Raw genomic sequence first — 21,548 nt, forward strand, 5'->3', positions numbered from 1 at the left:
TGAGATAATTCTATGAGGCATGATTTATCACTAGCCACATATTTTATAGATAAAAAACTGAGTACTGGAGAAGTTAAATGATTTGCTAATTCATACAACATCAATCAAAGCTACATCCTGAACAAAATTTTGTTTTCTTGACCATACATAATGCCTTCTGACTGAGGATATTTATAAAACTATTCTTTTATTAAATACATCTGCAGAATGCATGATATTAAATTTTAAATATTGTATATTGATGTCAAACATTATATTAAAAAGTTCTCTCAAAAATAAAGCTGAGTTATTTAACTATGTTATATAGAAATGATAGGCTTCAGCTTCAAAATTTTATCTGTATAGTTTTTAGATACATATATCTAATTGGGCTTCCAACTCCTGATTTCATTAAAAATTTTATCTATAAATTATTATGATAAAAAGAACTTAAAGCATGCTTTAGAAAAATATTTTTATGATGGCATTGGCAATATAAACAGACAATACATTTTCCAAGAATACATTAAAAGTAACTATACTACATTTTGCAATTTATGTGATAAACAGAATATCCTAGTATATAAATGTAAGATTTAGAGTCTCTTTCTCTGAAGCTTCACGACAAAACTCCGACTTTCCTTGCTCTAGAGAAATGCACTCTAAAATGGCAGGATATTTGCCAATTTTTTATATTGCTAATTATACCCCAGTGTTTCCTCACCCAGTGACTTTAGAGTGGAACATATACAAGATTAAGCAATCCGGATGCACATGTGCAAACAACACAGGGAATTTTAGAATTTTGGAAATTACCCTAAAAACATACATAAAACACATATATGAGAGTATTGTTTATTTAACAATTAAGGGAAAATTCCTTCCCTTCCCCGATTTCAGTAAACAGAACTTAATCTTTTATAATCTTAACCTTAATCTTTTATATAAAAACTATTTTATATATACATATATCTACACCCTTCCCAAATCTACATCCAAAACTGTAGTATAGATACTACAAATATTATAAAAGCAGGCAATTTAAAAATCTCGAATATATGCTTGCTATTTATGCAGATATTTTAATTTAAATATAGCTTACGTATGCATATAGCTTGCATAAAATATATAAAATTGTATAAGTAAATGTCAGGTTATATTTTAAAAATATAACTTTTGTATTGTGATAGTCTCTGTGTTTATTTTTGTGTATCTTTTTGTATTTATCCTAAAACCTGTGCTTCCAAAGGGATTGTAAGGGAGCAATTTATAAATGTTTGCTGAGACAGTTAGGATTTGGTAGAGCACTTGAAAAATTTTATGTTGATAAAGTTCAATATTATATAGGCATAATTCATTTTCCCCTGGTTTTATTAACTCTTTAAAGTCAGCGTGATACCAAACATGTAATTTAAATTAAATTTTCCATTTTCATGTGCTGCCTTTCTCTAACTACACAGTTAGTTGCTTTGCTTGATTTTTTAAAAATTTGATTGAGGAAATGTTATGTCCCACCAGCAGTAAGACTCTAACCATAAATGAGGTGAAGACATTTAACATATGTAGATAACTAGAACAAAGAAATTATTCTTCCTTTTGGTTTCAGTATTTATAACTTGGGGAATATTGAGATATATTTACCTTTCTAAATTGGAATATAGCTACATATACTTACTCTTTATATGTCAGACATAAAATATACATATATTAGTACTTAATTACACACATATACATGTATCTACCCCTGCCCCCCACCTCTCCTATTTCTTCCCCACTAACCCCTTGAACCTAAACTTCATTTTACTTACAGGATTTGTGGCCACTAAGGGCTGGTTGTTGGCCACTGCAGTGAGATGAATGATTATTACAATAGAGTTACAAACGAAAGAGAAGAACAAATTTTTGTGCAAGGTAATTCTTTGGCAACTTAGGCTCCTGAAAGGCAAGAGAAACCAAAGTGTGCTGACATCATAAAATGTTTCCACATTTTGTATTAATAATCATTCAAATAAGATACATTCACAATTCATAGCAGCTGCTCCATATTTGGAAGAATTATTTTTTCTCCTCAAGATTCACTCATGATAAAATTTTAATTGGGGAAAATCTATAATTCCTTAAAGCAAAGAGACACATGAGTTGCTTCAGTACAGGTAAACATATATAAGGAAAGGAAATTTGTCTGTACAAGGCCTCTACATAAATTTCTTCCCTTAATCTCTCATCATGATTAATATTCTAATTCATTCTGAAGATGTAGAAACTGAAATTCAGTGAAGATAGATAATTGATCAAAAAATCATGCAGCTAATTAATTTGAAAACTTTGGATTTGTCAGCAGATTCTCATATAGATAATGTTCTTTTCATTATACCACATAGGCTGTTCTATTTATATAGCCTGTTTATGGTTATTTATGGTTATTCTGTTTATATAGCTCCTATGTGGTAGTGGTGATTATGTAAACCAATCATGAGAAAAATAACATTGTATTTAGAAGAAATGAGTTGATAAAAATATAGATTTAGCAACCAATGAGGTTTGCTCAGCTTCACTGAATTTTTTTCCAATTGGCCCAGCCATGCATAAGATATTTTTATACCTCCTCTTACTGAAGGTCCTCATGTGTAAAACAAAATTTTAAAACTGCCTAAATGGAGTTCATATAGAAATAGATTTCAGGAGCAGATGTCATTCATGACAAGTAATGCTGGTCTTCAGATTGAATCCACATCTGCTCTACAAGATTGTATATGACTGCCTTACCTATGATCAAAGACCAACTCAAGTACTACCTCTTTTATGAAGCATTATTCAATGGCTTCTTATGGGTAAAGTTTTAAAATAATATAAAGGAATCCATTTGAAATTGAATACTTAATATCAAAACACAACATATATGTAGGAAGACATGAGTAATCATTTCATTACAAAGAGTTAAAAGCTCATTTTGGGTTTTACACAGTTATACAATTAATATGATCAACCTAGATAATCTGCCCTATATAACTCAAACCAATGACTTCTACTTTGGAAACTTTGAGATTTTAACCTAGTCTTATCACTGTATCACCTTATTCTAAATAGACTATGTGCCCAGGATATTATAGTTAGGCTGGGATGCCAAGGTTTTCTATATTTAAAATGCAAAGTTTAGGCTATATTGTCTCTGAAATTTCTTGTAGCTAAAGGTCTGTGATCCTATATATAGCTCTAGTATTTTAAAGGATCTGAAAGTGAATCCAATCCAAATCAAAATTTATGGAATTTCAATACATGCCTTTCACAGAAGTAGATGCTATCAGGGAAACTTCTTTGAAAGGCTTCATGAACAAGACGGCCCTCAGATCAATCATTGTGTGTGAGACAGTCATATACCAACAATTGTGAAGTCCAGATGGAGTCCATCAAAATAGAAACAGCTGAGAGTTGCTAGTATTTTCATATTAGAGAGTCTTTAATTTGACTTGACTTTGCAGTGCATGACAGTAGTGAGAAGCAGGCAGGGATCAAGGAACAGTGTAAAAATGATACTCTATAGAGAAGAAGAATCTGTGAAAGTTTTTGAATTAAGGAGTATCATGAGTTCTGCTATTTAACTGAAGCCAACATTGAGGCAAAGATGGCTCTATTTTTGATAAAATGCCACAGCAGTGACACGAGTGCTTGTGTTTACTGAGAGTGAAGAGAATTAATGAATATGAGGAGAGGTCTAATAAAAAAATACTCTTTTCAAATCATTTATACATATTATGTGTAGTTTATTTCTTGTAATTTATCACTCTTCTGTGTTGAAAATTATGAACACATAAAATTTGTCAACATGGTCTTATTTTAAAATGCCTGTCTTGGGCTTACCCTGTGTCTATGGAGTGCCAACAATTATTTAGGGAAAAACTGCTTACCCATGCAAATATAAAGCACCCATGCCCTTTTTTAGTAACGGAATTTAGATAACTCAACTACCATCATGGGAACAAAAATAAAATGTTTTCCTTAACTGGGTTGTTTTGCCCTTTCCTGCTGAACACACTTATATCCAGGTCCATTGGTTAAGACATATATACATAAACAAAATTTCATGTTTTTCAAATTATGACCAAAAGACTAGGAAGGTTTGCTTACAGAGCAAGTCAGAAATATTTGTAAAGAGTAAATTGGAATGCAGGAAAACAAACATTGAAGAAGGCTTTCAAAAATAGCAGTTCATTATAGAAGTAAGAGCAGAAAGCTATGAGCTGAGGAACATAAAACAAACAGCATTTATATAATAACTGTTGATATTTATAATATTCACATGTGAAAAGATTGAAAATACGTAAAATAAAATGCCAACTAGTTAGTTGAAAAACCAGTTTAATTTTCCTTGTGTTCATTTAAACTTCCTTCTTTTCTCTATGATAGTCTGTATTTCTGTTCCTCTGAGAATTCCCTCTTTTCTAATGACTCTGCTCCCACCTCAATCTGGCTTGAAAGTTAAAGACTTAAAAATGAGCTGCTGGATGTAGAGAATGGACTTGAGGACACGGGGAGGGGGAAGGGTAAGCTGGGACGAAGTAAGAGAGTGGCATGGACATATATACACTACCAAATGTAAAATAGATAGCTAGTGGGAAGCAGCCACATAGCACAGGGAGATCAGCTCGGTGCTCTGTGACCACCTAGAGGGGTGGGATAGGGAGGGTGGGAGGGAGACGCAAGAGGGAGGGAATATGGGGATATATGTACACGTATAGCTGATTCACTTTGTTATACAGCAGAAACTAACACACCATTGTAAAGCAATTATACTCCAATAAAGATGTTAAAAAAAAAAAAAAAACGAGCTGCTGGTATCTATTCTCTTCTAAAGATGTAATTATTGTGACTACAGTCGCCAAAAAATGGTTTCTTATTCTCTTACTATGTGATGAAAGAATATACCATATTTCCCTCTTTTAGACCCAAACAATGCCATATTATGGGCAAAATTTTGAAACGATAGAGTCAAATTCTATTGTAAATGAATTATTGAATACCAAAACCAAACAAATACTTGAGGACACATGAAATCATTTCAATACACACATGAAGCTTATTTTGAGTGTTTTACAAAATTATCCAAGTAGTATGGTCAACATAGATAATCTACCATATATGACTCAAACCATATACTTCTGCTTTAGGAACCCTGATATCCCGTTTAGCTGTCTATATCGTTGTAACATACTGAACCATTGCCAAATCATTTCAGTTTGTGTTATGTAAAATAAGTCCTACTCTCTACAATACTAGCTTACAGTTTTGGTTTCTTCGATTTCTTCCTCCAGGTTCTGTGTAACTTAAATGTAGACAAATGCTATCTGACATGTTTTTTCTCAATGTCTAGTGGTAAAAATGGTTCAGATTTTTCTAGTGATGCGTATTGTTTTCTTTTAAACATATTCATTAATACGTATAAGTACATTAGGCCAAATAAAATCAACTTGAAAATGAAAAGCAAAATATGTACTTGGTAAACACACTGGTTTGCTTAAATGAAATATTAAAATATTTCAGTATTTTTTCATATGTTAATCTGCAACCAATTTAACCTATCCTAAATTCTTTAATGTGACTATTTATTCAAAATATTTTTAAAAATTGTCTTATAGGCTTATAGAATGTTTTACAAAAAATCTCTGTCTGTTTTCTTTAAATGTTATCCTAGCATAACCATAGAATAGAAAATGTGGTTTGTAGGTCTGGATTGTTTCCGTTTCATATTCTCTACATATAATTATTTTAGAACACTATTTCAACATGCAATTTTGACAAGCAGAGTTATAGAGGCAGTTGGCATAAGTGTGGCAGCAAAACCATTACATTCCATGTGTAATGTAACCATGCCTTTCAATTCTCTTTTTTGTGCCACCTACTGAAAGTGTGACTTTGCACAAGTTATTTAAAAACTCTAATCCTTAGTTTCAGTTTCCTTTTGTGTAATATAGGGATAACAATAGTACTTCATAGGATTGGCTGGAAGGTTAAATGAATTAAATCATGTCTAGTGCTTAGCATAATATCTAACCTATAGTGAACATTCCAAGTTAACTATTATTTTTAACATAGTTTTCATGTGGCTAATTTTAATCAAATTCTCTAATGGTCTTCTCTCACAAATAATAAAATAGCGTCACGGTTCGTGTCAGTAATATAAAACTACCCATGTTTTAAGTAATGCAATGATACATTGTCATCTTTTTGTTACAAAACACAAGAATTCAGCATCAGAAAGATAATTTCCATGTGATGAAGGGCAATAGATCAAGCAACCTAAATTATCTTCCCAAGGAGTTGTCTGCAAATTTCCACTTTCCTTATCATGCTGATGCCAGGTATTATGCTACTCCGTATTCAAAGTTCTGCCACAGTATGGACAAAACACTTGCCTTTGATTCCCATTTGGTTTTGACATGAGGTCGAAATTTCCAAATTACTTTCCTCAGTACTAATCCTGAGCAAAACTAGTCATGGAAGGAGGAAATACAAGCAATAAAAGAATAGCCCACTCTACAGTGTACTACTTCCTTGTGCTAGTTTATCTATTTAATTTCCAAATGCTCAGCTTTTTCCACAAGAAAACACAAATCATGTATCCGAACGGAAAGCCCGTGCCAATCGGAACACTGCCAAAGACAACAGGCAGAAAGCAATAAATGTATGAAAAGAATAAGCAGTATGGCTATCTTTTGTCTACTGGCAATGGAACTTTGAGTTGATGGAATCACCTGGTTATGTATGACACCCAAAGTAGACATAACCTCTAGCATTTGCTCTCTTTGGGAGGCTGCTGGTGATCCGTTCAGCCAGATTAGGAAGAGTCCAAGAGTGTTTCAACCAAGGTGCTCAGTCAAGTCCTGCTAGAGAAGAGATGGTTGCCCTTCCTCTATCAATGCTCCCTCCTCCACTGCCCATGCCTTTCAAAGTTGCTCATTTAATATTACATATAAGTACAGGCTGCATAAGGAACAGACATGCTCATTTTATGTGGCCAAATGGTTTGCTCTCATGTGTGAATTGCCCCAGTGCAAGTGTGCTTCTTGGTCTCCTAATGGGCAGAAAACTAGAGAAGAAATAGTCTGGCTTTCTGAATGCCTGTGATTCTTATGCTCTAAAAAAAAAAAAAAAAAACCCAAAAAAACAAAACCGAAAAACAACCCTTTTAGAGATAAAATTCATAATAATAGCATACACCATAATATTGAGGCTTTACAATATCCCAGGTGCAGAGATAAGTACTCTACATTCATTATCTCATATAACAACCCCTTGAAATATCATTATCCTTTAATAAAACTGAGGTAAGCTGCTCCAGGTCACAATCCTATTAAGTGATCTTTTGAATTTGAATGTTTACGTTTTTAATGAAGTATCAATAGTAAGGCTTTTGTCTCCTTTAATATTCATTTAGTCGCTTATAACTATTTTTGATGCATAATAATATATTGTTCACTGTTTCTAGATACTGGGGAAACAGTTGTGAACAACACAGAGCAAGATCCTGATCTCATGTTACTCATGGGACAGTGGAGGGTAAATAGACACATATATTACATAAAGTAATTCTACATAGTGTTATATGCTTTTTAGAAGTTAAAATAGAATTAGGAGATAGGCAAAGACTGTGGCAAGAGTGAGGGGAATACTCCAGACAGAACTGAAACAGGAGAAGATAGGGAAGGAAAGCATCTCAAGCAGAGACAGCATCCTGTGTCGAACATTTTTTTTTTTTAATTAAAGATTAAGGTTTTTGAGGGGCAAGAAGGACAGACAATGTGAATAAAGCATAAGGCAAAACTCCACACTGGTTTTTTTTTTCCATACTAAATGAGGAAAATTAAATTCAAAGAACATAACTTACTAAATGACTTTTTGATTCTGCAGCTCATACTCTTATGTTACATCTTAATGTTCCATCAGCAAATGTTAGCAATGTAATATCCAGTCATTCTTGGGTTTTGTTTTCCCTAACTACTAAAAAGATGCTACTGTTGGGAGGGTTTACTTTGCTTTCTCCTCATGTACAGTCATGTCAGTGGGTACGGTCTAGGAAAATAAACTGTGTCGGCAAGAGTAGGAAACCAGATTGCAAAGCATATTATGATTTGGGGAAGAAAGATGTTACATTATTTGTGTTATCTATTTCAAATTACAAAATTTTAGTCCATTCTAATAACTGTATAGTTTTTACACCAAGCAGTGGATCATTAGCATTCTTAAAATAATTTGTCATTTTGTTCCCATGAAAATTCAGTTATGCTTAAATAGTACTTACGTTTAAATATACGTTATAAATGCACTTATAAAGAAGTTGCATATTTATTAGAAAAATCAACAGAAATATGTAATCTTTAACATTTAGTTATAGTTTAAATAATAAATTTACTCTTTGAAATAAGTCCAAATTCTTTAATTCGGTTATATTTCCATACTTGGGACTCTTCTCCATAAACCAGTACGAGCAATTACATTATAGAGGAACTGGTTTTCGTTAGAGTAAACCCATTACTTCTTGCACCAGTTTGTCCTGATTTAAATCTGATACTCTAATGTGGAAATGCAATGCTTTTATTATATAATTACAGTGGACATATTTAAAAAGCTTTCCAGCCAAGACTCGCATTCCTGAATAGGAATGCTTTCAGCTCTCATCACGTTCAGTTTGAGAGGGAAGGATTTTTCAGCACATTGATTAAATTCATTAATTTGGAAGTAGACTCAGTGAGTATGCTCTAATAAAACATTATATGAAAAACTATAACTAACAATATCCAGTGTCAAGCTGAAGGAAGTCTAGAATACATACACTAGAATAGAATGTATCTCAGAACTGTAGTGCACAACAAACTTACAATGAATACACTCTTACCACAAGAGTGGAGAAAGCAAGGATGGTCCTGGGTAGGCACTCAGAGGTATGTTATTCAAAGATCGCTACGTGACTATTTCTGAACTCAGCCATTGCCAGACTTCTGACAGTGCAGATTTGCCAGGTTTTAAACAACTTATTTAAGTGATAGCTCTGATTTGCAAATACAGGGACATCAGAGCATGATTTGTAGATAAGACTCTCTATTCTCTGTTTCAATGTAGGATTTCTTTAAATAGTTAGCTTTATTTAAAACCAATTTAAAGATTGAATCATGAACAGTTTTCAGGAGAATAGTTATAGCTTAAAGGAGAAAGCCATACTTGTTCTAATTCAAGAGATATATGAAGAAACTGGAAATGAGAGAAAGGTTCACAATATTGATTGAATATTTTCAAATATGATCTAAAAAAAAGAAAGGTGAGAATTTGTGTCACTTGTCCTGAAAAGCCGAAATATAAGCATTAAAGGATCATTTTATTAAGTTGAGAAATAGATTTTTTGCTGAATTTCATTCAGGACTACCGAGAAATGATATCATCTTCTATATAGTTGTAAATATGCAACTTGGCTTTAAAATTATTTAGAATCACTGTCTGAAATGTCAGCAAAATTAAGATGGTTTAAAAAAAAAAGAACTACCTTTTTCCCCATGCAAGTTACGTGTGCTCTTTTATGTGCAAGTATATGGAGCCTTTTGTCTGGGTTGAAAGTAAAAGCAAGATGTGCTATGCTCTCAGATTTTAAACAGTAATTAAAATATAATTTATAATTAATTCTGGTAAAGCTTATTTATTTTTTTTATCTAAAGGGTTCTGCTTTGTTTTTCCAAGGATCATTATGAGTAAGAGTCATTGCCTCTTAGGGCTTGGCAAATCCCAAATTTCTGTCTCTCTCTCTTCCCCTCCCTTTCTGTTCCCTTTCTTTTTATCTCCCACTCTCTTTCCTTAATTGGCTCTAATATAAAACTGAAGTATATCTGGTAAATAGTGTTTCATGTTCTCTGCTTCTAATTTAAAGCATGGATGAGTAGTAGACTTTTCTTTTCTCTCTCTAAATAAAAAATAACAAACAGTACCCTAAGTCAACTTTTTGTATGGTCTTGGTTTTTATTAGGATGGATCAGTGACCCTCACTCAATTAACAAATGAAAAAAAAAAAGTTGCCTCTACCCTAGACTAAGCAAGAATGACTGCAGTATGAGGAACTGGGTTCAGAAGCAGAAAGGAGATATTGATAGATTTTTGTACACACAATGATTTTATGTGAAACATCAGCTCTCCTAGGAATTGTTTCCAGGTTAGTTGGAAGAAAGCTAAGATTTCTATTGCTCCTGACTGTATGAACGTGCTTCATTAACCATTCAGTTAAGCATTTTCTGAGATGGCCTTGGTCTTCTTTGGATCTAGCTGCAGCGTATCCTATGTTATTTTACACAGATGCTTCTACTGGTTAGAATTGTAAAGAGTCTTACTCTAATGTCTTTCTTTGTTGATGGAGACAGCAAAGGCCAGACAAACTCAAGGGACTTGTCCAAGGTCACAGATAAGTCATGGGAAAGTCTGTCCTAGAAATAAGTTTCCAAGTCAGTTCATGTCTTCATTCCTTAAAAATGTATTAAGTGCCTACTATGCGCAAGGTTATGTGCTAAGCCCTGGAATGTGTAAAGAAACAAAGCAGTGATGATTCCTGCTCTCATGGAGCTAAATTTGTGCTGTTCTTTCCATTATTTCCTGTTTTAGCGGATAGTTGTTTTGGGTTGATAGTGGCTTTTCCTATTTTAGTAGATAGTTCTGGGAGTATATATTAGAAGTGCCTTAAAATCAAAGACCACAAATTCTTTAATACAAATTCAAGTACTGAGTAAGCTATGTGGTATCTTGTGGGCATTAAAAAACGTTTTATTATCTTTGACTAATTTACTTAACCTCAATTTTTTTCTGATATAATTATACTACTACTTTGGTTTATAAAATTTTTCATTCACTGTGTACTTATTTTTCTACGTGAACGTTATAACAATTTCTTTAAAAATGTGGTACACGTAAAACTAGAAACTGTGTTCTTTAATTATGTTTTAAAAGAGCCCACTGTTAAAGTATGCCAATCAGGGCTAAATATTTATACAAAATCTTTTAATGGACTAATAAGAAAGAGCAAGAGTGACACCTATGCCAATAATAGTGTTTTCCAAACGAGACTCTCCACTTAACAATGCATATATATCATCTCAGCTATGATATAGATACTAATAGAATCTACGTTTTAAAGATGTGAAATTGAGGATTAGGGAAATGAAAGAAGCTGCTCGATACTATGCAGCAGGTAGCTGACGAAGGTGGACTCTGAGACAAAATGTGCCTGTTTAGAGAACACATTCTTAACCACTCATCTGTAGCGAAGGCTGTCTAACACATAAAAAAGTATTTAGAATGGTATACCTGGGCCTAGCGTGACCCAGGTTTCTCATGTTTTATATAAAGCCTGAGAATGTATAATAAAAAAGAAAAATTAATTTGAAGCTTTGCTTCTTTCTGGTCAAATTCTCCATTTTTAAAAGATGACTAAAGTCAAATAAAATTACTAAGCCAAACAGAAAGTACACAGATGGGGAGGAACCCTAGATAACTTAGTTAACTACTTAGAATATAAGTAAAATTAGGTGTTGAACTAGATAATCTCTTCAGTTTTTATGGCTTACAATTTCTACCTGTTGAAATTCTACCCTTTATTCAACTCATTTCAGTGAGATTATCACCTCAAGAATCTTTCAATTCTATGAATCAAAATGAGTCTTTCTTTCCTCTGTCTTCCCATAGCTCTTTGTAGCTCCACAGCAATTTGGGGGGCTTTTGTTGTTGTTGTTCTTTACTTTGTATTACTATTTATATAGGGATAATGTTAGATGACTAAGTAATTGTAGTCTATGTGCCTACATGATTGATATTGTCTAATGACAAAATTAGTACCTTTTACTGTATATTGAAAGTTCGCTACATGTCAGATACTGTGTGTCTTCTCTGCCCAGTATTTTAAACATTAGGACTCATTATAAAGAAACAGGCTAACTGAAAAATAGAAATCAGGATAAGTCCATACTATTAGTAAGTGGTGATGGCAAGATTTGCATATATCCCATGTTTTAAATTACTGTATTACACTATCCACTAAAATTAACTTGTACCTGAAATCAAGTATATATCTATCATGCTAACTAACTCACTATTAAAGCTTTTTTATAGTTCACTATAGAAAATGAATAGTTAATTGTAGTTTCAGAATAAACTCTAAAAATAAGCAATGCAACTAGTTAAAAACCTTAATTTTTCTTTTATGTAGGAGCCAAGAACCAATTTCCATATATTGGCAAGATATTTATTTGCTTTAATGAGGTTTTGCCTATGTATCATGTCACAAATCTTTTTTCTAAAGCATCAAAATTTTTAGCAATTAACATATATATATATATATATATATATATATATATATATTGCATATAGTATTCTTGATTTAAAAAAAAAGAAAACCTGCTCTTTTTCTGAAAAAGATAAGGTCTATCAATATGTTGAACATGAAGACGATGTTTGGGGCAACATGAAATTTTTAGCCTCTCTTTTTAAAATGAGAAATGGGTCTACAGATTGTATCTTTAAAGCTAAAGTACTTAGCATGTATATACACAATTTCAGTTTTTTAAAAAGTGTTTTTCTATGGAGAAAATAAATTAATTCTGAAGTTTAAAATTTTAACCCTTCAATTGAAAATTACTTGTATTGGTTGAATAACATTTGCTTTTTAAAATATAATATATGTAAAATACAGATATAAAAATATTGAACCAGATTTTCTTTCAATTCCTAATCAATAATAAATGTAGTTTATCTGTGTAGATTGCTTTCAGCCTGCAAAATACTTTCACAAATGCTAACTTTCCTGATATTGAAATTATGTATTTTGTTTTAAAAAATTAACTCTTTCATTCTAATCTTCTTTCCTAAATTATAGACTTGGGCTTGAAAGTAGCATCACAGATCATTAGGTGCAGCTATGAACCCAGTATAGAAATCACCTATTTCAAAATTCCTGCTAGGTTGACACCTAATATCTGAAAATCTTGGGTGACAGAAAGGTCAGTTGGTCAACAGATGGTTCAGTCTATTTTGTTTGCCTGTCTTTAGAGTTTTTTATTTTTTTAAATTGAGCCAACTATTTTTTCTCTCTGTGTTAATATACAAATTCTATTCCCATTTTAGTCTTTCAGATTATGGAAGTCATCTGCTGTTCCCTGTTTATTTTGTCGTTTGGCTTAACATTTTTGGTACCTTGACTCCCTGATCAGCAGATATTATTTTCTTTAATTTCTTCACTGTCCTGATAAGTCAGTTCTATGACATCCTCTTTTCCTCTTACAAAGTCAGTCCATAGTAGACAGAGTAAATGACTGGTCTAATTAGAGATTTGAAACTGGATACTTTGCATTTATGTATAGTCTGGCTTGCAATATTGTTTTCCCTTGGCAGTCCCACTATTGCCTCATTAGTACACAGCAAGCATTTGCTCAGTTAAATCATGGCTTTTTCATAAAGAAACTGTTAATTTTACATTTGGTTTTATGGAGTTAGTTTAGAACTTTATTTATATCCTTAAAATTCAAACTTGATTGGAGCCATAGGACTTGGAATTCTAGGACACCCTTGTCGTCTTTTTAACTACTGATTTTGGCATGCAATATAATTGCTATATTTAACTTTGTGTCCTTCAGAAATTTAATATGTCTGAATATTTTGGCTTATTGCATGCAAAATAAAAAGAGATCCTTTAATCTGAAGGGTCTCAGCTGTATTAGTATTAAATCTGAAGAGATGGTGGGCTCCTAAATGGTAATTAAAAATTTATTCCACATTCAGCACAAACTAGTTGCAGTTTCAGAAATACTACAATAAAAAAATCACAGAGATTTCACTGAGGAAATGATGCTAAGGTTTAGATCTGAAAGATGACTACATTTAACTAGACTAGAGGAGCAGGGAAGAGACTATACAGAATATTCAATTATAGGATGCATTAATGACTTTGATTTTATATAAATTATAACAGGAAGTCTAAAATTTTTAAAGCAAGAGATGACAAGATCAGATCTATATTTAATATAAATCTTTGAAAATATTCTGGCTGCGATGTTTAGCATTGAATGAAGGTGGTGAAAGTGGACTTACTGAGGCTAGATAAGACTAGGTTGGTGGTGGTGGCAGGAGAGATGAAACCAAATGGATAAATCGGAGGGCTGTTAGGAGGTTTTATCCACAGAGCATGAGGAGAGAATGATAGGGAGGAAAACTGTGACGGTATCAAAGGTTGCTCCTAAGTCTTTGGCTTATGCAACTAGATTGCTGGTGGTGTTATTTGTAAAGATGGGTCGCTCTGGAAGAAAAACTGCTTTGGGTTAGGAGAAGGTATATAGTATGAATTTGTTTTGAACATGTTGATTTTGAAATACTTTTGAGATGATATATCTCAAGAGCCATAAAAAGATAAATACCCTTTCACCAAGAAATCACAAGTCTGGGAATGTAGCCTAAAAAAATAGTGTAAAATATGGGGAAAGTTATGGCTGAAAATGTCCATTGCAGTGTATTTTATTAATAGGAAAAGCTGGAAGCAACGTTAATTTTCAAAAATAGAAGAATGATTTAGTAAACTTTTGTCAACTTACTAAATGCAATATTAGTTAGCCAATTAAATGGTTGTTTTAAAAACTTCTTAGTGACATGGAAAGAATTATATAATGCTAAGTTGTAAAAATAGTTAAAATAATTTGTGCATTACAAATAAAACTGAGTAAATACAAATGAGTATGAAATAAAACTGGAAAAATAAATGAAATTGCCCAATAGCGTATTAGAATTGTAGGTGTATATATTTCTTTTCTTTACTTAAAAATTTATTTTAAAAAATTAAATTGTTCTCAATTTTTAAAAATATTGCAAATTTAAGTGCAATACTCAAGATTAGTTTGTTTTTAATTAATGGTTGCATTCTTTTTCCTGAGGTTAGAAATATTAAAACATAACCTTTTTTCCAAGAAGCTTTTTAAGATAGTCTTAAATAACTCTTATGATTTCTGTTGTATGCCTTTAGGGTAGAGGCTGATCTACTTTATACTTAGTCATGGTCATAAAAGTCTCCATGTTAGAAAAAGAATCTTAGCTGATATTAGTTACATTTAAATTAATCTTCTCTGTGTTTGTATGTGTGGTAATATGTAATTTTAATGAACTAAGAATCTGAGTTCTAGAGTACTGCATAGATTTTAGGGAATTACTTGTATCATTTAGTTCTAAGATCCAAGAGAGTCATTTTTTCAAATTTAGATACATTCATTTTTAAATTGTAAAGATTTTGTTTTCAGCAATAAAGAAGAAAAAAGAACTATATCTTTCTTAAATTTATACTAAGTGAGATTTTGAAATTTTAATTTTATTTTGTGTTTTTAAATTTACTAAATTAAATATTAACTGAGTTTTAGTGCCATATTTTACCAATAAGTTTGTTATCATCAGTAACATTATTTCACTTTGTCAATTAGCATAAATAATTTATCACTGTAGACCCGAGGACTTTATTTAAAAATTGTCACTTTGGAAAATGGTTTATTTTCCAGTTTTCAATCTATTAGACAGTCATAATGAAGTTTTTCATACTCCAAAATATTCATTTCAAAAATCTTACATAACCTAAGAGTATATTCAAGAGTAAAGACATGAAGTTTTATTAAACTGTATATAAGCAATTGATATTATGTAACTAATTATAAAGGCAGTGACTGAGAATTCACAGTTTGTTTTGAGCAAGAACATTTCGGCAATTTGTTACAAAATATAGTATAGTAAATTTTATTCTTTAAGAAATGTTTTCCATATTTTAGGATAAAAAGTCTCTTCAACTTATTTTGATGCATGTTTTAACACAATTTAGTAAAAAAAAAAAAGTCACATTTTAAAATGTTCTCAAATGGTGAATTAGCTTTATTCAGAATGGAATATTTTTAGTTGGTTTCTAATGGTGCCTCGATAATGTCATAAATCAAAAGTGCCATTAAAATTCCCCAAAGTAATAGTTAGGGAGTATGGGACCTACATGTACAGACTGCTATATTTAAAATGGATAACGAACAAGGACCTACTGTATAGCACAGGGAACTCTGCTCAATGTTATGTGGCAGCCTGAATGGGAGGGGAGTTTGGGGGAGAATGGATACATGTATATGCATGGCTGAGTTGCTTTGCTGTGCACCTGAAACTATCCCAACATTGTTAATTGGCTGTATCCAATATAAAACAAAAAGTTTTTTAAAAATTCCCCAAAGTAACTGATATTGAAGATTCTTAAGAAAGTGCAAGTTTCCAAAAACAGCAATTATGATGCAATCTCTAGATCCCGTGATTTTGAACTCATGAAAAATAATTGTTGGTTGGTTCGTATATTATTTCATGTACTTTGAACATTTGATGAACTGTGGGCTAAAAGCTGGTGCTCCAGTTACAAATGAGCCTAACATCCAGGTGTCTAATAATTTCTGGATTTGGATTATTTTGATGTGCAACTACTACTTTAGTTGGTTCTGAAGCTGCTAATGTTCCAAGATGATTGTTGAAGAAGAAGGAGGAGGAGCAGGGGGAGAAGGAGGAGGAAGGAAGAGGGAAGAAGAAGAGGAGGAAGAAGAGAGGAAGAGAGAGACAATGACAGTGACACTGGTGATGAAGATACAATAAAATATAGCTACTCTCTCTTTACACTGCATTCTTTAATTACTGGTGGTGATCAAAATTATGAAGACCATGTTAATGCATAAGATAATTATGCATTTTTAGAATTTACTTTCTTGTCAATTAAAAAGAATCACAGTTGATAGGTTGAATCAAGAAATTGGAGGAAAAAAAAAAAAAAGAAATTGGAGGAAGGTGGATAAATTGGGAATTTGGGATTAACAGATTACACTACTATATATATGAAATAGACAAACAGCAAGGTCCTACTGTATAGCACAGGGAACTATATTCAATATCTCATAATAACCTATAATGGACAAGAATCTGAAAAAGAATATATATATGTGTGTGTCTATATATATATATATATATATATATATATATATATATATAGACACACACATAACTGAATCACTTTGCTGTATATCTAAAACACAGTAAATCAACTGTATTTCAATTTAAAAAAAAAGAAATTAGAGCTGACTCTCCCTCCACCCTAAAAAAGAGTAAACTTCAAGTAAATTTCAAAATATAATTTAACTATTTTAAAGGTGACCCCCCCCAAACCAGGAAAATTAACCTAACCATAATATATTGAAATTATTTTTAATAATATATATTAAATGTCATTGCTATTTTTTGCACAAAATACCAGTTCTTATAATGTACCATGTATACTGATACTAAAATTGACCAAGAAGTTGAAAATTTAATTAGGAAGGCCTATAATATTTGGCAGTTTCCAAAGCAAATAAGGATAGGTTTACATATTCATTTTGGCTCCCTTTTTACTGCATGACTTCATTCTTATATGCGTACTCATTTTGTAAAGTTAGGCTTCAGATATTTTATCAATCTCCTTTCTCAACATTTTATAAAGTCAACATATTTCAAATTATTTTAAACATTCTATTTATTTTAAACATTATAAATCATCTATATTTCATAAATTTTATCAGCACATGGATAAACATGCATATGACACTGCATTCACCAAAGATAATCAGTAAATTAAAAAAAAATTTTACACGTACTTACTTGAAATAAAAGAATATACCAAGTGAGATAAGCAGTGATGCAATAGATAATCCATGTCCAATTATAGTCAGATAAAACAAATTCAGTGCAGTCTGTAATTTGTATGAATAAAAAAAAAATTAAGGCTCATATCAATACTATAATTCTACATGAGTATAAGCTCAAAATCAATAAAATAACATATTTTTAAAAACATGTGATCTGATAGCCTTACCATTTAGTTTGCAAGCCAATGAGTATTAGAATACATCTGGAATGAAGAATATCTATGAAAATTTATCAGGTGATATCAAAATTTATAAATTGCTCTTTTTATTTAAGAAATTAGAAGTCACATATTAAACATATGAAGAAATAAATTTCTTGATCTACGTTGTATAAAATATGAAAACCAACATTTATCATTTCGGAAGACATTGACAATTTTCACTCTATCAGTTTGTGCACCTTAAATCAATGATTTTTGTTTGTTTGTTTAGACTTAAATGCCAGATAAGGCTTTCTTTCCTAACTGGGTTTTTTTTTTTCCTTTGACAAATTTGAGGCTCCAAAACAAGTCTCAAAACAGTAATTTATAGGCACCTCTGATCTGTACAAATAAATTTTTTATCTTGGTTTTGACTTTTTCTCTGATTTTTGTCTTTATTCTATTGTAACTTACCATTTTATTGTGTATTTTTATAATTCTCTTCAAACCCTTCTCTGAATAAGTAAAGAATACATGATTTATAATTATGATAGCTGGCAGTTATCAAATGCTTACTATAGGCTTGTTAGTTTTCTAAATATTTTCCTTGTATTAAGGCAATTCTTATGAAAACCTTGTGGATGGGTTTAGTATCCTCATTTACACAGGAGGGGACTGAGGCAGAGAGAGGTTACAGCTTGCCCAAGGTCACAGCTGGTAAGGAGCAGAAACAGGAAGTCAGAAATCAGAACTCAGTTTTAATCACTGTGACAAACTGCCTCAATATACACACACGTGCAAATATATGCAGGCACTTTGTATCGAAGCTTTATTGTTGTGACAAACTGTGACTAACCTTGACTTTACTGTATGATGTTAAAAGTGGGAATGCCAGTGAGGGTGACCTATTAGCCAGTCAGAATGAAAGCCTTCCGCTGAGGGAACTGTGTAAACCCCGCTGGGCTTATCTTGTTTACTTGAGCACAATTCCTGACCGTAATTATAGGAATTCCACCACAGATGAAAATGTTCTTTTTTCTTACATTTTTAAAGTATGTTTACTTTGGAAAATTCTAAACTCCAATACTGAGACACTGAATTACCTAGCAGGATTGCTTCCTCGGTATAATGACCAAATCAATAATTATTTCTACGAAGATATTTTTGTTCATTGTTTTTATGATGAAAAGGCTTTACAATGGAATGAACACCAGCTAAATTTTCTCCAGTATTGTATCGGCAACTAACTTTTAAAATAGTGTAAATTAAATCTGAATTTATAATTATTACTTACCTTCACTTTCTCATGTGTGTTAACATTACATTGGGTATAATTTGTCCATGTTCTGTTGCTTGCTGGATGTCTAAACCAGTTTCCATCTTGGTCACAGATTTTTGTAACTTTTTCTTTAAAATTAAAAAGGAAAAAAGGGAACAGTAATTTAGTTAACCTAGGGTTTATTAAATAGATGTCAAGGAGATTTGTATATAAATTTCTGCTTTTACCTGAAGGATCAAAGTCCTGAAAGTAATCTGGGCAGTGCTGCATTGATTCCGTTCCTGCAGCAACATCATTCCAGCACAGCCATCCATCCCAGGTTCTGTTGCAATAAATGCCTTAAGGGGAGAGTAGAAATTAGGGCTTACTAACTCCCTCTAGTTATATAGAAAGACATAAAGTCTTAATGGTAGACTCACACTGACATGGAATAAAGCCTGTCTACTGAAAATGAAGACATCATATAAAATCTTTATAACAATTACTTGGATTATTCACAAAGTAATTATTAGAATAACTGATTGTTAAATTTAGAAATATCTAAAAAATATATGAGGTTTAGCTTTAATTCTAATTCTCAAAGGTAGCTATTTATTTAATAAATCACATGGTCTTTGCTGGTTTTCTTAACCATAAAGTAGTGGTTAATTAGTGTCCCTATGCTTGAAATTCAAAAAATATGGGAAATTGAAAACGTGTTTTATTTTAGAAACTGTATTCTTAGGGCAAGTTATAGTATTTTCTGAAGTGAACAGATGAACATTCCAATATTTCCTGTTTCACCACATTAGCCCTGACACATACTTATTTAGGTCCCTCCACCAAATTCTAGCTCTTACTTTCCTTCCTTTTCTTTTCAAATGAAGTAGAGTGTTTAATCTCTCATTCTTTTCTTACCAACATTAAGAGAAAGAACCTCTTACATGAAAAAATGTAAAGTTTTTAAAAGACATAGAGAAATAAAATGACCAAAATGTTCCAAAGTTATAACAGTCTGTAATCAAAGAGAGTAATTTTCCGCCTTGTTAGGTAAGCACACATAGATAGAAACGTGAATGTTGCATGAGATGTTTATTATTATTAACAGATTTGTACAGCAATCTCAGAATCAATCTAGGCTTCACGGAAGTAGAAAAAGTTCTATTGGCCTGAAAATCTAAATAATTCTAGTTAAAAAAAAAAAGCCTCAGATAGTCTGTTTTCCCCCCTGTGATTTTCAAACTCTTATATAAATAGCTTGCATCCACATATTACTAAATAAAATGCATTTTGTGGCCTATCAGAGAAAAATTTCCTGATACCGTTTTAGAAAGCCTCACAAACAAGTCCTTATACTGCTCCAAAAGATTCCACAACACTGGCTGCATGATAGATTGCCACATCTAGAATTTTTCCAACTGTGTTGTATGGCATTTGAGTGAGACATGAGTAGGTATTCCACTAAAATATTATGTAATCAAATAGATTTGGAGAACACAAAGTTAAAATAAACATTTCTTTATAACAAGATTTTCTAGAGTATTTAAAATTACAAAGTGTATTATGACTCTCCAAGAGGAAGATTTATTATGCAGTGATCTTGAACTTATTTTATCACAAAATTATTTTATTATAAAACCCTCATAAATATATCCTATTGTTCAACAATTAGATTTGAAGCTAGCTTTCACACATATCTAGATGATTTGGAAGGTGTTAATTCAAAAATTTTAAACTAATAACACTTAGATTTTAATGGAATAAAGTGAGAAGCCAGGTCAGTTAACAAAGAATTTGTATACAAATTTTAATTCTTGATAATTCAATCCCTATTGAGCTAATATCAGATAGCTTGTCGTTGTCTGGCATATTTTAAAGGCATGTTTTAACTGGATATATATTGTAATAAAAATATTTGGGCAAATATATCTAACTACTTCTCCGAAGATGAACAAATTATATTGTTCAGTTAGATTAAGGTTCCAAGAGTTGACCAATGTGGAAAAATTGCTTTTTTTCTCTTTCTCACAAGCAAGTTCATTTTGACAGTTACAAATACTAATAATAACCTACTTTTAACATTTCATGTATATAACAAACATTGTATTTTATACTATCAAATATTTTCCCCCAAATTTAAATTCATTGTTTCCACTGATGGTTTAAAGATTTAAAAATACCTGAAGTCTTCACATTTTGCTTTGTTTCACTATGAGTGTTGCATTTTACATTTTGAACATAACTCTGCCTTTAGGGTTGCCAGGTAAAATACAGGACTTGTTTCTGCTTTTGCTAAATTTGGCAACTCTACTTGTCCTTCTCAGAATTGAAGCATATATACGGCACTTAGTAGGCCCTCAATAAATGTTTCAAAAGTTCCTTAAAAATATCTTAATGGAAACAGAAGCTCTTAGATTTCATTAGCTT

General features: G+C 31.8%; 1 protein-coding gene across 5 annotated transcripts in view; it reads right to left on the reverse strand.

Moving 5' to 3' along the window:
* Nucleotides 1–21,548, reverse strand: part of CALCRL (calcitonin receptor like receptor) — a 106,792-nt gene that overhangs the window by 18,484 nt on the left and 66,760 nt on the right. For all 5 annotated transcript variants that reach the window (XM_082466763.1, XM_082466760.1, XM_082466761.1 and 2 more), the window contains 4 exons: nucleotides 19,370–19,480; nucleotides 19,158–19,270; nucleotides 17,677–17,768; nucleotides 1,788–1,914 (listed from right to left, as the gene is read on the reverse strand). In XM_082466763.1, the coding sequence (XP_082322889.1) occupies nucleotides 1,788–1,914; nucleotides 17,677–17,768; nucleotides 19,158–19,270; nucleotides 19,370–19,480 (443 nt within the window). The remainder of the gene's footprint in view (nucleotides 1–1,787; nucleotides 1,915–17,676; nucleotides 17,769–19,157; nucleotides 19,271–19,369; nucleotides 19,481–21,548) is intronic.

The sequence above is a fragment of the Balaenoptera physalus genome (assembly GCF_965194825.1).
Source record: "Balaenoptera physalus genome assembly, chromosome: 6".
In the NCBI taxonomy this organism is placed as follows: Eukaryota; Metazoa; Chordata; class Mammalia; order Artiodactyla; family Balaenopteridae; genus Balaenoptera; species Balaenoptera physalus.